Source organism: Trachemys scripta, chromosome 1 (assembly GCF_013100865.1).
Source record: "Trachemys scripta elegans isolate TJP31775 chromosome 1, CAS_Tse_1.0, whole genome shotgun sequence".
Classification (NCBI taxonomy): Eukaryota; Metazoa; Chordata; order Testudines; family Emydidae; genus Trachemys; species Trachemys scripta.
The window spans coordinates 25,582,395-25,597,488 of NC_048298.1; the positions used below are offsets into that span (position 1 = coordinate 25,582,395).

The following is a 15,094-nucleotide window of genomic DNA, read 5'->3' on the forward strand; positions in this document are numbered from 1 at the left end:
CATAATTGCAAATAATATAATAATAATTAATAAAAAATATATGGAGATATACCTATCCCCTAGAACTGGAAGGGACCCTGAAAGGTCATTGAGTCCAGCCCCCTGCCTTCACTAGCAGGACCAAGTACTGATTTTCCCCCAGATCCCTAGGTGGCCCCCTCAAGGATTGAACTCATAACCATGGGTTTAGCAGGCCAATGCTCAAACCACTGAGCTATCCCTCCCCCATAAAAATAATATATATAAAATGTAAAGCTTTACCTTCAGATACAGTACTCCTCACTTAACATTGTCCCGGTTAACGCTGTTTCGTTGCTGATCAATTCGAGAACATGCGCATTTAAAGTTGTGCAATCCTCCCTTATAACATTGTTTGGCAGCTGCCTGCTTTGTCCACTGTTTGCAGAAAGAGCAGCCCGTTTGAGCTAGCTGGTGGGGACTTGGAACCAGGGTGGACCAGCAGCCCCCATATCAGCTCCCCACTCCCCTAAGTTCCCTGTGCGGCAGCCGCCCAGCAGGCTGTCAATTACCGGTCAGTTCAGCTGTCCCTCCCCCCACTGCCCTGTACTGCTCCTGCCCTTTGCCTTGGAGCTGCTCCCGGGATCCTCCTGCTTGCTGTGGGGGGTGGGGAAGAGGTGCTAATGTCAGGGTGTCCCACTCCCCTCCGTTCCTTTACCCCATCTCCACAGAGCGGGGGGACATGACAGGGCTCAGGAGGGAGCTTGCACACACACAGAGAGTCTGCCATGCTGTGTCTCCTCCCTCCATTTGTGCTGCCTTGTAGAGTGTGAGGCTACATTAACAATGTGTTAACCCTTCAGGGCTCAGCCGAGTGCTAGTTCATCATTTAGCAGGAAGGCATTTCCTGGGAAATATCCCACCCTCTGACTCCACCACCTCAACCAAGCTTCACAATCAAAATTGCTGTGTACAGTATTAAATTGTTTGTTTAAAACGAATACTGTGGGAGGGTTAGCTCAGTGGTTTGAATATTGGCCTGCTAAACCCAGCGTTGTGAGTTTAATACTTGAGCGGGCCATTTAGGGATGAGGGGCAAAAATCTGTCAGGGACAGTACTTGGTTCTGCTGTGAAGGCAGGGGACTGGACTCAATCACCTTTTAAGGTCCCTTCCAGTTCTATGAGATAGGTATATCTCCATTTAATGTGTGTGTTTGTGTATGTATATGTAGTCTTTTGTCTGGCAAAAAAATTTCCCTGGATCCTAACCTAACCCCCCCCCCCCCCCCCATACACACACACATTTACATGAATTCTTATGGGGAAATTGGAATTGCTTAATATCGTTTTGTTTAAAGTAGCATTTTTTCAGGGGCATAACTACAACGTGAAGCGAGGAGTTACTGTCTTAGTAAAACAGGTGCAGAGCTGGAGCTTTATTTTGCCCCTTTGTTTCACTATTAGGAGCAGCATAGTTATTTGTAAGTGTCCCCTTTCTTTAACATAAAATGTATTTCTCTATTGTGCCCAGTTTTTACTGGAGCAAGATTAATGTTAGTAGTAATAAAAATACCTTGCCATAGGTATGTATGGCCCTTCACAGAAAACGAAAAGACAGGTCCCTGACTCAGAGCTTTTAATCGAAGCATCTGATCCTGTAACTTGTGCATTTACATAAATGGAGCTCTCTGTGGGTGCAAGAGGTCTGTCCATGCACAAGGATCAAGACCTGAATTACTAATGCATTCATACTGAAAATCTAGTTTCTCTGTAGGAAATGTTGGTATATTAACCCAGGGGAACCTATTTTGACATATATATTATTTTAAATTAAAAATAAAAATAAAATACTGCTTTGGCATATGTAATGTTGAAAAACTTATTTGTATTGTTCCTGATAAGTAATGTTTATTTTCCTCTGGCCATCAGTTTTGCAGTATTTCCATTGAGAAATTGACATGGAGCAACATACAAATAACAGCCAGAGGGCTATTTTTTTACATTTCTAGTGTAACTGATTACTGGTAAATGCTTATTTTTAGTATGCTATTGGTTCTAGTCCAAAACCAGAAACCCTACTTTATGCGTGTGATGGGGCTGGTAAGAATTCTCATGATACTAACAGTCATTGTCTCTGAGCTTTGGCTGAATCTGACCTGCACATGAACACATTATGTATATCATTGTATGGGTTTTTTAAAGCACCTTTTAAAAATCAAAACGTGTGCATTTTGTATATGAAACTGATGTTTGATATCTGATAAATCCTTATTATATCCTTCAGACAAGAGAAGAACGAAAAATGGAAGCTATTCTGCAAGCTTTTGCCAGACTAGAAAAAAGAGAAAAAAGAAGAGAACAGGCTTTGGAAAGAATCAGCACAGCTAAAACGGAGGTTAAATCAGAATGCAAGGAAGCACAGATTATCAGTGACACAGAGTTTATTCAGGTAGCTATCTGTAACTTAAAACAAGTATTAAATATTACCTTCTTAAAAATTAAATTTGGAATTCAAAATACATTTTTAGTCTAAAACTTTTGAAATCTTAATTCCATATTTTGTTTTTTGGATTTGACTTCAAATGTTACTAAAATTTGAACAGAGTTTTGACATGACATGGTATATTTTTTAATCTTTCAAGAATAGATAAATTAGTATAACCGAAGTTGAAGAACAGCAGTTAAATTAAGAGAGTTTTATATACACACAAGGGTTACATGGAGACTGCATTGGCTAGTATTTAGAGTTCAAGACGGAGTCAGACTGCACTCTAATCCTAACTCCAAGAGTTTTGTATGGCTTAGTTTGTTATGTCTGATACACGTGGTGATCTTCAAAGAGAAAGTACTATAAATATATTAAATATTATGCATGCCATTGTAATTGCTTAGATTTTAAGTAATAACTTTTGTCAGGTATATGTAAAATAAAAATTCAATAAATTATAACTGTGCTGTTTGTAACAGCCATGATTAAAAAGCATTAATCACCAGTGGGAAATACTTTCCTTGCTGGATAGTACTGCATTCTCTGTATTAAACATTTTGCCTTTCTTTACTATGCAGATACTGTAACAGAGAAAAGGAAAAGTCCAAAATATTCACAGTTAACATATTTAAGAGCATTATTTATGTAGCACCAAGGGTGTGCTGGGGCATTGCAGACAAACAAGGGAACAAGGTCCTTGCCCTGAAAGAGATTTATGAGATAAATAGATTCACTATAGACCAATGTAGTTAGAAACTATCAAAGTTCAGCAGAGGAATTACCAAGTCAATTAGACCAGTTGTTTTTCCACTCCAGATTCCTGTTCGACAGTGCCTGATATTTCATATAAACATACAGGAATCCCCATGCACATGTTTGTGTCTTGAGAGGGTATTGGCATTAAATATTTCCATTTTAAAGCCAGAAACTGTGTTAGTCTTTTAAACCTCTAAGAATGAGGGAAATCAATCTTGTTTTATTTTTAGTCATGTATGTAACTACTTTAGCTGCTATATCTTGCACCAGGAATCAGCAAAAGAGGAAACTGCCACCAAGCCAACCCCTGCCAAAGTTAATAGAGCTAAACAAAGAAAAAGCTTCTCTCGGAGCAGAACACATATTGGACAGCAGCGTAGACGACACAGAACTGTCAGCACGTGTTCAGATATCCAGCCATCTTCTCCAGATGTGGAAGTTGCTTCACAACAGAATGAAGCTGAGAACACTGCACTTGCAGCTGAGCCTGAAACAGAAACTACTATTGCAGAAATAGTTACTGAAACAGAAGCTCCAGCACTTAATAAATGCCCTGCTAAGTATCCTAAAACAAAGAAGGTATGTCTGTCTATAAAAACATCTATAAAAAGAGGAACACTAAGGAAAAATAAAAAATAAAAAAACTTTCTATAAAGATACATACTATACCATGCTATTAACTCCTTGACTTCACTGACATGAACGTCATTATAGATTTTTGGCATGTCACTGTTGGTAATCTAAGGGACTAAAATAATTAATGGAATTCTACAACAATTTGCCTACAGCTGATAAAATACATTCTTCTTCGAATGCTTGCTCATGTCATTTCCGTTCTAGGAGTGCATGTGCCCACATGCACAGTCATCGGAGATTTTTGCCTTAGCAGTATCCATAGGGTCGGCAGTGGCACCCCCTCAAGTTCTGCACTCATGCGTCTGTATATCAGGTGACGCCGACGCTACACCCTCTTAATTCCTTCTTATTGCCTGTAGTGGTTAGTGGGAGCGCCTTCCCTTGCATTGCAAGGGATAGCAGTTTTCGTCTATTGTCTTGGAGCCATAGGGCCATGTAAATAGTTTTGTTCATAGTAGTTAGTGTTAAGTAGTTAAATGTAGTTAATAGTTAGCAGTTAAGGTCCCAGCGGGGACTTCACTCCAGGCGGGGTATGCCCCAGTCTCCCGGGTTTAAGCCCTGTGCGGACTGCCACAGGCCTATGCCTCTAAGTGACTCCCCATAGCAGCTGCCTCAAGTGCTTAGGGGAGTCACACATTAGAGACAAGTGCCAAATTTGTAAGAACTTTCGGCCCCACACACAGAAGGAGCGGGATGTTCGACTTCGGGCTCTCCTTATGGAGTCCATCTGGCCTCCGTGCAGCCCCACCAGGATTTGCTGAGTACGTTGGCCTCAGTGCGCAGTGCACTCTCAGCACCAGGCTCTGCCTGGCACCATTCCCAATTCCCCCAAAAGAAGTCTAAAACCCTGGCACTGAGTAAAAAGGACCATGGGCCATCAGACAAAGGACCTGCTTCAGGCTGCCCAGCCACTCTGGAGCCGCATGCTCACACCCCTCCAGCTGGGGCTCTTAGTCCCGTGAAATGTCCACCACCAACTCCCGGGAGTGGCCTGGGTAACAAAACCCTGGCAGCACTGACGCCTTCACAGGCTCTCCTGGCGCCAAGAGAACATAAGCCTATGCCGCCAACGCAGCATGTGCCCCAGGAACTGGCAAAGGCTCCCCACGAGGGCAAGCCAGCCGCTAAGACTCCTCGGGGCAGTGGAGTGCCGCCAATCCCCCGAGACGAAGCAGTGCTCTCCACCTCCATGCTGCAGGTCACCAGAACCGCAGCCTGGACGCTGTGGGGCTCCTCAGTCACCAACGTGGATTGTCTAGAGCAAGATGCCAGTCGCTGTATTACCGATGCCACTCACCCTCCTGCAGATAATCTTATATGTGCAGGTCCTGGTTGTCCGAATTATGGAAGTTCTCCCCATTGTGTCTCCAGTTTCCCCAGCACCGGTCCCCTTGATACCGGCACCCATCATCTCGCTGCGGACACTGGTCCCTGTCAACAGTCCCACCGTGGTCACTAGAAGGGGATTCCTCTGGCACAGAAGCCCAGTTCAGCCCCTCACCTAGGCTGCACCAGCGCAAATAGGCACTTGAGGCTGCATCAACATTGACTGCACCAACTTAGCAGCATGGCCAGTGGCAGGTGGAGTGGCCTTATTGGGGCACATGGGGAATGCCGGTTATGGCGATGCCCCCTTCTACCACTCATTGGCCACCACCTCAGAGCAGCAGCTGGTGCCACTGATGGCACGTGCATTGGTTGGAGCAGAGGGAATAGTGCCCACCCCTAAGCCTCCTTCCCCCACGGGGGAAGATGACCCGGAACCTCCCCTGGCACTGCAATCATCCTCCTGATCCTTGGATGAGGCGGTTGTGGACCCTTGAGGGCAAGCCCACCAGACGATTTCAAAGAACATCAGGCCCTGCTGCGTCGGGTGGCCAAGAACTTGGGCCTGGAGGCAGAGGAAACGGCTGAGCAGATGGACGCCTTTAACGTCCTGTCAGCCTCCACCCCTACCCGTCTTGACCTACTGGTGCATGACGGTGTCCTTAAGATTGCCAAGGGTCTCTGGTAAACTCTGTCCTTCCTCCCTCCCACTTCAAAGAGGGCTGAAAAGCATTTTGTCCCAGCCAAGGGGTTCGAGTACCTCTGTACCCACCCTCCCTAGGCTCGCTGGTGGTCTCTGTGGCCAATGAAAGAGACAAACAGGGGCATACGAGTTTGACTCCCAAAAATAAAGAGGCCAAACAGTTGGATCTGTTTGGGAGAAAGATTTATTCGATGGCCAGTTTGCGGTTCTGGGTGGTGAACCATCAGGCCCTCTGGGGCTGTTACAAATTTAACTTCTGGGACTCCCTTCATAAGTTCAAAGAGTCCCTTCCACAGGAGTTGACCCAAGAATTTAGCACCCTGGTGGTGGAGGGCACTGCGGCTGCCAGGTGCTCCCTCCAGTTGGCGTGGGATGCGGTGGACTCGGCAGCCAGGGTGGTTGCGTTGGCAGTGGTGATTAGGCACATCTCCTGGCTTCAGACTGCAGGTCTCTTCCAGGAAATGCAAACCTCCATCCAAGACCTCCCGTTTGATGTGAACAGTCTCTTTTCAGATCAGATTGATGCAAGGCTGCATGGGCTGAAGGACACCAGGGCCACCTTCGCTTGCTGGGAATGCACACACCGCAGTCTGCGAGGAAGCGGTTCTGGCCACCCCTGTCGCCTAAGCCTTGGCAGTCTTGCCAGGGGCCTGGAAGAAGAAGGGACAGAGATGCTGGTTTCAGCCGCTGTCACCCCTCTTTCTCCCGCTCACCTGTGCAGCCTGGTCTGGCAAAACACTGCGGGGGCCGGATGTGCTCGTTTTGATGGTGTGGTCGAGAGCGATGCCCCAGTCACCGTCCAGGATCCATCCCGCTCTTTCCTCAAGCGCCTGCATTCCTTCCGTTTGGCCTGGTCCCAAGTCACCTCGCACCGTTGGGTGCTGTACGTAGTGTCTCACGGTTACACCCTGTAATTTTCGGTGTAACTGTGAGACCTTCTGGAGCTGTGACACCTCAACAAGGCTTTCAAAAGTTGAGGTTCTGCAGGGTCTCCCTGGCCTCCATGATCCCCTCCCTGGAACTGGGAGACGGATACGCTGCCCTCGACTTGAAGGACATCTATTTCCACATCTCCATATTCCAAGGTCACGGGTGTTTCCTCCGGTTTATAGTGGGTGAACGCCATTTCCAATTTACAGTGCTCCCCTTTGGTGTCTCATCAGCCACAAGAGATTTTACCAAATATGTGGGGCTGTTGGCCGCTTACCTCAGACGTCGAGGGGTCCAGGTCTTCCCATATGTCGACAACTGGCTCATCATAGGCAGGTCCCGGAACCAAGTGCAGAGACGCCTCGAACTGGTGCGTTCAGTTGCCACGACCTGGGCCTGTTGATAAACGAGAAAAATCCACCTTAAGGCCGGTCCAATTCATAGAGTTCATTGGAGTGGTTCTTGACTCCATGGAAGCCCAGAACCTTCCTCCCGGAGACGCGTTTTCAGGCCATGTCTGATCTGATATCCCATGTGAGGAGCTGCCCACTCACCACAGCTCACACCTGTCTGCGGTTGTTAGGCCACATGGCTGCTGGTATCCATGTGGTCAGTCTTGCTCGGCTCCACCTCCATCCTCTGCAAGCATGTCTGTTGTCAGTCTACACCCCTAACAGACACGATCTAGACTGGGTGGTCAGGGTGCCAGATCAAATCCTGTCGTCCCTGGATTGTTGCTTGGACGCTGGGTCGATGTTGCAGGGAGTCCCTTTTGTGACCCTGTCCCCGTTGTTGACCCAGGTCTCTGATGCTTCAGACCGGGGCTGGAGAGCCCACCTGGGTGAGCTCAGCACCCAGGGCTGATGGGTGTGGGACAATCTGGCCCTCCACATCGTCAGGGAGCTCAGAGCGGTTCGCCTAGCCTGCCAGGCCTTCTTGCCCCACCTGAGGGGCAAGGTCGTGCAAGTCCTCACGGACAGTACCGCCGTGATGTAGTACATCAACAGACAGGGCGGAGCCAGGTCATCAGCCCTCTGCCAAAAAGCTCTCAACCTTTGGCACTTCTGTGTGCGGCATGCCATTCATCTGGTAGCCGCGCACCTGCCTGGCACCAAGAATGTGCTAGCATATCACCTTGGCAGAACCTTCTCCTCTCGCTACAAGTGGTCACTCCATCTGGAGGCAGCCAGTGTGATCTTCTGAAAGTGGGGAACTCCCCAGGTGGATTTGTTCGCCTCCTGCCAGAACAGAAAACACCATGTGTTCTGTTCGCTCAAGGGGGTGGTTCCCTGTCAGATGCTTTCCTACTTCTGTGGTCGGGGCCCTGATGTACGCCTTCCCACCAGTGTCGTTGATCCACAGAGTCCTAGGGTACATCTACACTACAGGGGGGAGTCGATTTAAGATACGCAAATTCAGCTACGTGAATAGCGTAGCTGAATTCGACGTATCACAGCCGACTTACCCCGCTGTGAGGACGGCGGCAAAATCGACTTCTGCGGCTTTTTGTCGGCGGCGCTTACTACCACCTCCGCTGGTGGAGTTAGAGCGCCAATTCGGGGATCGATTGGACGCGATAAATCGATCCCCGAGAGGTCGATTTCTACCCGCCGATTCAGGCGGGTAGTATAGACCAGACCCTAGTGAAAATCAAGCGGGACAGGGCGAGGGTTATCCTGATAGCTCCTGAGTGGCGTCGCCAGCACTGGATCGGCATGCTGCTAGACCTTTCAGTAGCTGAGCCGCTGCAACTCCCTCTCTGGCCGGACCTGCTGTCTTAGTATCCCAGCAGTCTCCTGCACCAGAACCTGGAGGCGCTGTACTTGACAGTGTGGCTGATGCGTGGCTAACTGCAGATGAGTGGGCATACTCGACCCAAATGCAACTGATCTTATTAGGTAGCAGAAAGCCCTCCACCAGAGCGACCTATCAGGCAAAGTGGAAAAGGTTTATGTTCTGGGCCTTGGATCAGTGTGTCTGGGTCGAACAGGCCTTCCTGCAGGTGATCCTGGACTGTCTCCTGCACCTCAAGCGCCAGTGCTTGTCACTGTTGTCAGTCAGGGTCCACCTGGTTGCTATTTCGGCTTTCCAGCCTCCATCCCAAGGCAGGTCAATCTTCGCTCATGACCTGAAGGCCCGATTTCTGAAAGGTCTGGAGCGTCTTTACCTTCACGTCTGGGATCTGGTGCCTCCCTGGGATTTGAACCTTGTGCTGTCGAGGCTCATGGGACCCCCATGTGAGCCTCTGGCTTCCTGTTCTCTTCTCCTTCTCTCCTGAAAGGTGGCATTCCTGATGGCAATTACATCCACCCGCAGAGTGTCTGAACTCAGGGTGCTTATGTCAGAGCCGCTCTATATGGTGTTCTACAAGGATAAGGTCCAGTTGCAGCCGCAGCCAGCATTCCTGCTCAAGATAGTTTCCCGGTTTCATACCAGCAAGGACATTTTCTTATCGGTCATCTTTCCGAAGCCCCATAGTTCTAAAGAGGCGTGCAGGTTATACGCCCTGGATGTCTGGAGGGCGCTGGCCTTTTATATCGACAGGACACGGTCTTTCCATAAGTCAACGCAACTGTTCGTTGCTGTGGCAGACAGGAAGAAAGGTCGTCCAGTGTCTGCTCAGAGGATTTAGTCCTGGATCACAGCCTGCATCCGATACTAATACGAGTTCCCGAGTGTGCTTCCACTGATGATAGTCAAGGCGCACTCTACTAGAGCGCAAGAGTCATCAGTGGTCTTCTTGGCTCGGGTGCTGATCCAAGAGATCTGTAGAGCTGCTACCTGGTCGTCTGTCCACACGTTTACATCCCATTATGTGCTGACCCAGCAGACCTGGGATGATGCTGGCTTCAGCAGAACAGTGCTGCAAGCTGCCAAACTGTGAATTCCAAGCCCACCTCCATTGACACTGCTTGTGAGTCACTTAGAATGGAATTGACATGAGCAAGCACTCGAAGAAGAAAAAATGGTTACCTACCTTTTGTAATTGTTCTTCGAGATGTGTTGCTCATGTCCATTCGATTATCTGCCCTCTTGCCCCTCTGTTGGAGTCGCTGGTAAGAAGGAACCAAGAGGGCGTAGAGTCGGAGATGCCTGATATTCCAACGCATGAGCGCGGCACTCAAGGGGGCGCCGCTGCTGACCCTGCGGATACCGCTAAGGCAAAAATCTCTGACTACTGTGCACGTGGGTGCATGCACACCTTGAATGGAATGGACATGAGCAACACATCATGAGAACACATCTTATGAAAGGTAGGTAACCATTTTTTCTTTGCATTTACAAAATTTCTGAAGTACATTTTCCAGAATAATTCTGGAGTTCATGTTTGCTAACCACATTTCTTTGCACATGCATCTAAATATTACATATAAGAAATCTGTTAAAAGAAAATGACTTAGATTGCAAAGTCAAGCAATCAAAGTTTAATAAATAAAAAGAAGACTTATTTTATGTTCTACTTTGTTATAAGATTTAACTTGTTTTTAACTTTAACTGTTTGTGCCGGGATGTTTTGATTTATTGGTTGTTTTTTTGTTGTTCTCTTTTGCTGAGAAGGCTGGCTTTCAAGTTGGCTAAATTTAAAAGATCTCAAGAAAAATTAAACACTTGAAAATATTAGGAATACTGTTCAAAGGAACTTCCATTTTTATATAAGCATGTTGCGTATAACCTGTAAAGATATCCTACAGCACTAATTAAAATAGCTTTCAAAATATCTTGCACTGTGAAAGATAAGAATTCTCTAAACAACTTGTGCAGCATATTCAAAATTTAAAGAAAATATTCTTTATAATTAAGCCCCTTCGTTTTCAGTTTAAACCAATCTTTACTGAAAAATTCCCGGGTTTTACAGAAAGTGTTCAGTTTTTTTCGGATTTTCACCCTACTTTTGTATCATTCAAATATATAAAAATAACTTGTTTTATTAGGAAAATACAATACGTTGAGATATATGTATTACAGTAATACATTAGTCTGTGTATATATATGCAAAGCTGCCTGTTGAAATAAGGCTATCCATTAATCTAGAAGATACATACCATAAACAAACAGGCACGCACCCAAGCTCTGAAGTGCATGGGCCTCTGAATGTACTGATGAATCTCACACCCACCACATATACATTTCAAGCTGTTAGCAGATAACAGTTTAAAGATTTGACACACTAAAATGGAAAGAAAACGAAAATCTGAATCCGAATACATTTGAGAACAAGGAAGTATTCGAAAGTGTTTTGTTTTTTTTAAGGGAGAAAAGGATGAAGTTGAGTTTATGCGCTGCAAATGGTGTGGCCCAATTATTAAATGCAAATATTTATAGGCTAATAGTTGGAAGTCTACAACAGTAAACTGTTTATTCAAATGAAAAGTTTTATTTGGGGATTAGAGATGTATTGTTTTCTTAAACTCAGAGGTGGCATTATGTTTTGAGTTCTGTTTTAGTTTTGCAGCAGACCACATCAATGAACGGAATTCAAAGCATTAATCTACTGAATACTTTTTTCCCCCATGTCTTTCCGTCCACCAAAATAAACTCCAATATTTATGCAGAATAATTATTAATAGTTTTTGCACTGATTTTCACCGTTTTTTGTTGTTGTGGTAATAAAGACTGATAAATTCCTGTGAAAAATTAAATAAAATAAAAAACTGAAAACGAAGAGCTCTATTTATAATATAAATGTGGAAGAAAATAATGCTAGACTAGTTTCAGTATTTTGACACCATTAGTAAACAACTGCAAAAATTCAGTTAACTTGCATTATTTAATAAGGTATCTTTTTATCCTTCCACACATCACCAAACCAAACCATAGCAACGAAGTGGTATATCCTAAACCCCTAGGAATATTTTTGCTCTGCTTACCTTAGATGCCTACCTTTTAAATCACTTTTTAGCTCCTATTGTGAGGGAAAGCTAGAAGCTATTTGTTATCTTCTCTGTTTGTGACCCAAAGCTTAATGGAGTAAAAAGACACCTGAGAAGTCTTAAGAAAATTCAATGACTGAAACTAGAGCCTCCATTTGCCACTCCATAATATTCTAGATGTCCTTTCTCAAACTCCTTTACTGTCTCATTATGGGAAGGGTGGATACAAATTTTGGATTTTTCTTATTTAAATTGTGTTTTTATTTAAATTAAATACTTACCTGTTTTAAAAAATAACTGTTTAAAATAAATTTAAAATAGACAACCTATGGTAAACCCTAAATGTAGTATAATTTGCTAAAATCCTTTAAATAAAAAATATGCCGCAAAAATGAGCCCTCCTCAAATTTTAGTGAGTTAAAGGGTACTTTTTAAAAATTATATAAATTAGGGAGAAAACACATCTTTAACTTTTGAGGTCAACTCAAGCATTATAAATATGTTGCCGTGTCCTGTAATGCATTAAGTACTTCTCTTTTCAGTCTTTATAATGGAGATAATGCTGGGTATTTACATTTTTCCAAATGTAAGTACTTTCAATTTCTGTTGTTCAAAGAAGGTTTTTGCCCTAATTACTTTTGGTTTCAGTTTAGCTAACAGATGAAGAACGAATATTTTCTTCATGTGGATGGAGTAGTTCATTCAAAGTTTAAAAAGCAGGAACGCTTATTTTCCTTTTCTAATAAGTGAATAAAAACCACGTGGGAGAAGATAAGATCTACTAATTCTAAAATTTGAAGAACTTGGGTCCAAATTTTCAAAGCTACTTAGGTGGCTAAAGATGCAGCAGATAGGTGCCATGTAGGATTTTCAAATGTGCCCCAGTGGGCACCCCAGTGGTGACCAGAGACAGTTAATGCTCCTGTGGTTTAATAAATTAGTTAATTCATCAAAACTTGTTTTGTAATTAGAATTTTTTTCTAATGTATTCAGTACATTTAAGTATCAGGAGGTAGTCCTGTTAATCTGTATCCACAAAAACAACGAGGAGTTCAGTGGTATCTTAAAGACCAATAGATTTATTTGGGCATAAGCTTTCATGGGTAAATAAATCTGTTAGTCTTTAAGGTGCACTGGACTCCTCATTGTTTTTTTAGTACATTTAAGGAATTTTCAACTAATAAAAACAATTTTTAAATGCTGTTTTGTACACTTTTAATTGAATTCCAGTTTCTGTCCGATGCAGTTTGACATAAATCCTGAGTAAAAGATTATCATCTAGTAAATAAGAAATGTGCCATTTTTCATGTTCCAATATAAAAATATGTAAATATTAAGAATCTGAATAATGCATGTTAAATTATGTAACTGATTATATAAACACATGTAGATATAGTATATCTTGGTTAGCAAAAAGGAATACCATATTTAGTGCAACATCTATATTTGTTTGCAAAGCAACATGTTTTAGTGGTTATCCCATCCGATGAGAAGGAACCTTTCTTTAGCAAAATAACAAATTACAAATGCAAAACAAGATTAAAATCAGTTATTTAAATTAAGGTTTTCTACTTGCTGATTTAAATCATGATTAAAATAGGTGAGTTGATTCTTGGGGGATCAGAGACTTGATTTTATTAAAAAAGGCATTTTTGTGTAAGTCTAAATGACATGATAGCTAAAATGCTGGTGGGTGGTCCACACCAGCATTTCACCCCATTTCAACAGTTCTGGTGTATAAGTAGCAGTAGAAAATTTTAGGTGAAAAAGTGTAGTTTAGGCATAGCCCACTGAGGGCTATAACAATGACATATTGTACCTTAGGGTACGTCTATACTTACCCGCTGGTTCGATGGTAAGCAATCGATCTTCTGGGATCGATTTATTGCGCCTTGTCTAGACGCGATAAATCAATCCCGGAAGTGCTCGCTGTCGACTCTGTTAATCCTGCTCTGCGAGAGGAGTAGGCGGAGTCGACGGGGGAGCCTGCCTGCCACGTGTGGACTTGCGGTAAACACCTTTAAGTTTGAACTAAGATACTTCGACTTCAGCTACGTTATTCACGTAGCTGAAGTTGCGTATCTTAGTTCGAACTGGGGGCTTAGTGTGGACCAGCCCTTACTGGGGAGTGAGAACCAAAACTCCTACTTGACTGAACATAAGAATGGCCATACTAGGTCAGACCAAAGGTCCATCTAGCCCAGTATCTTGTCTTCTGATACTGGTGAATGCCACTTGCCCCAGAGGGAATGAACAGAACAGGTAATCATCATGTGATCCATCCCTGTCGCCCATTCCCAGCTTCTGACAAACAGAGGCTTGGGACACCATCCCTACCCATCCTGGCTAATAACCATTGATGGACCTATCCTGTATGAATTTATCTAGTTCTTTTTTGAAAACAGCTTTTATTGCAAGTATATACTTAAGCATTCTGATTAGTTGTTGGGCCCCACCCAGTGATTAAAGTGAGTTGAAAATTTTGTCGATTTTTTTTTTTTTTTTTTTTTTATAATTTAAAAATGACTTTTCAATTAAATGGACATGTTTAAACATATTTTTTCAAGTATTGACTTTCTGACAAATTTTTTTTTGGCAAAGTGAAAGTTTGGTTTTGTCAGGTTTTTGGGGGTGGGATAATTTTCCAACCAGCTCTATCAATACTTTTTCACTAATTCATTTCAAGCTTGGTGCAACAGCCTCTGCAGATACTGCTTTCAAGCAGTATTTTGAAGTAAAGAGATTTTGCCATATTTTTGCCATAGCTTTCTTTACTATGGTTTACCACTGTACAGACTTAGAGATACAGGTTGGAGTACAAAATGCAACTTTTGGAAGTTATTGAAAAGAGTGATGTATATATTGGAATTCAGCCTTCTTGCTTCCTGTTTCCTGTGATTGGAGCTAAATCCCCTTGTAGGACTTAGTGTCTTTTGCAGTTCTATATATGTGGAGAAGCCACTTTGGAGAAAGTGCCATTAGTGGTATATTTTGACTTTTTGAGTATATTTTGTTGGGGGAGGGGGGGTTGGGAGGAGAGGAATATATTCAAAGCAGAACAGTGAAAATAAATTAAGCTGAAGACAGGATACTAACGAAATCTGATAATGAAGATCCGTACACGTTAAAGTATTATATTGATTTAAATAAAAGCATTTTCCCATGCTTAGTGGCTTAGAGTACCAGGGGTTAGTTTTGAAATATACTCTGGAATCAAAATATGTACGGTCCTAGGAACATTCAACCTATACTACTTCACAGCAGATACTATTATTTATATTATTGTTGTGCCTATGGGCCCCAGTCATGGACCATGACCTCATTATACCAGATGCTGTACAAACAGGGGGGGAAAAAGTGCAATTTGAATTTAACGAAGTATCTGGCATAAAATTATTCAAGAATATTAATGAAAGAACCAGCAC

General features: G+C 43.5%; 1 protein-coding gene across 4 annotated transcripts in view; it reads left to right on the forward strand.

Annotated features, from left to right (window-relative positions):
- KMT2E (lysine methyltransferase 2E (inactive)) overlaps positions 1-15,094 on the forward strand; it is a 117,068-nt gene that overhangs the window by 76,765 nt on the left and 25,209 nt on the right. For 3 of the 4 annotated variants that reach the window (XM_034766242.1, XM_034766232.1, XM_034766248.1), the window contains 2 exons: positions 2,244-2,408; positions 3,474-3,782. In XM_034766242.1, coding sequence (XP_034622133.1) covers positions 2,244-2,408; positions 3,474-3,782 — 474 coding nt within the window. The remainder of the gene's footprint in view (positions 1-2,243; positions 2,409-3,473; positions 3,783-15,094) is intronic. The other variant, XM_034766258.1, reaches the window with a different exon arrangement.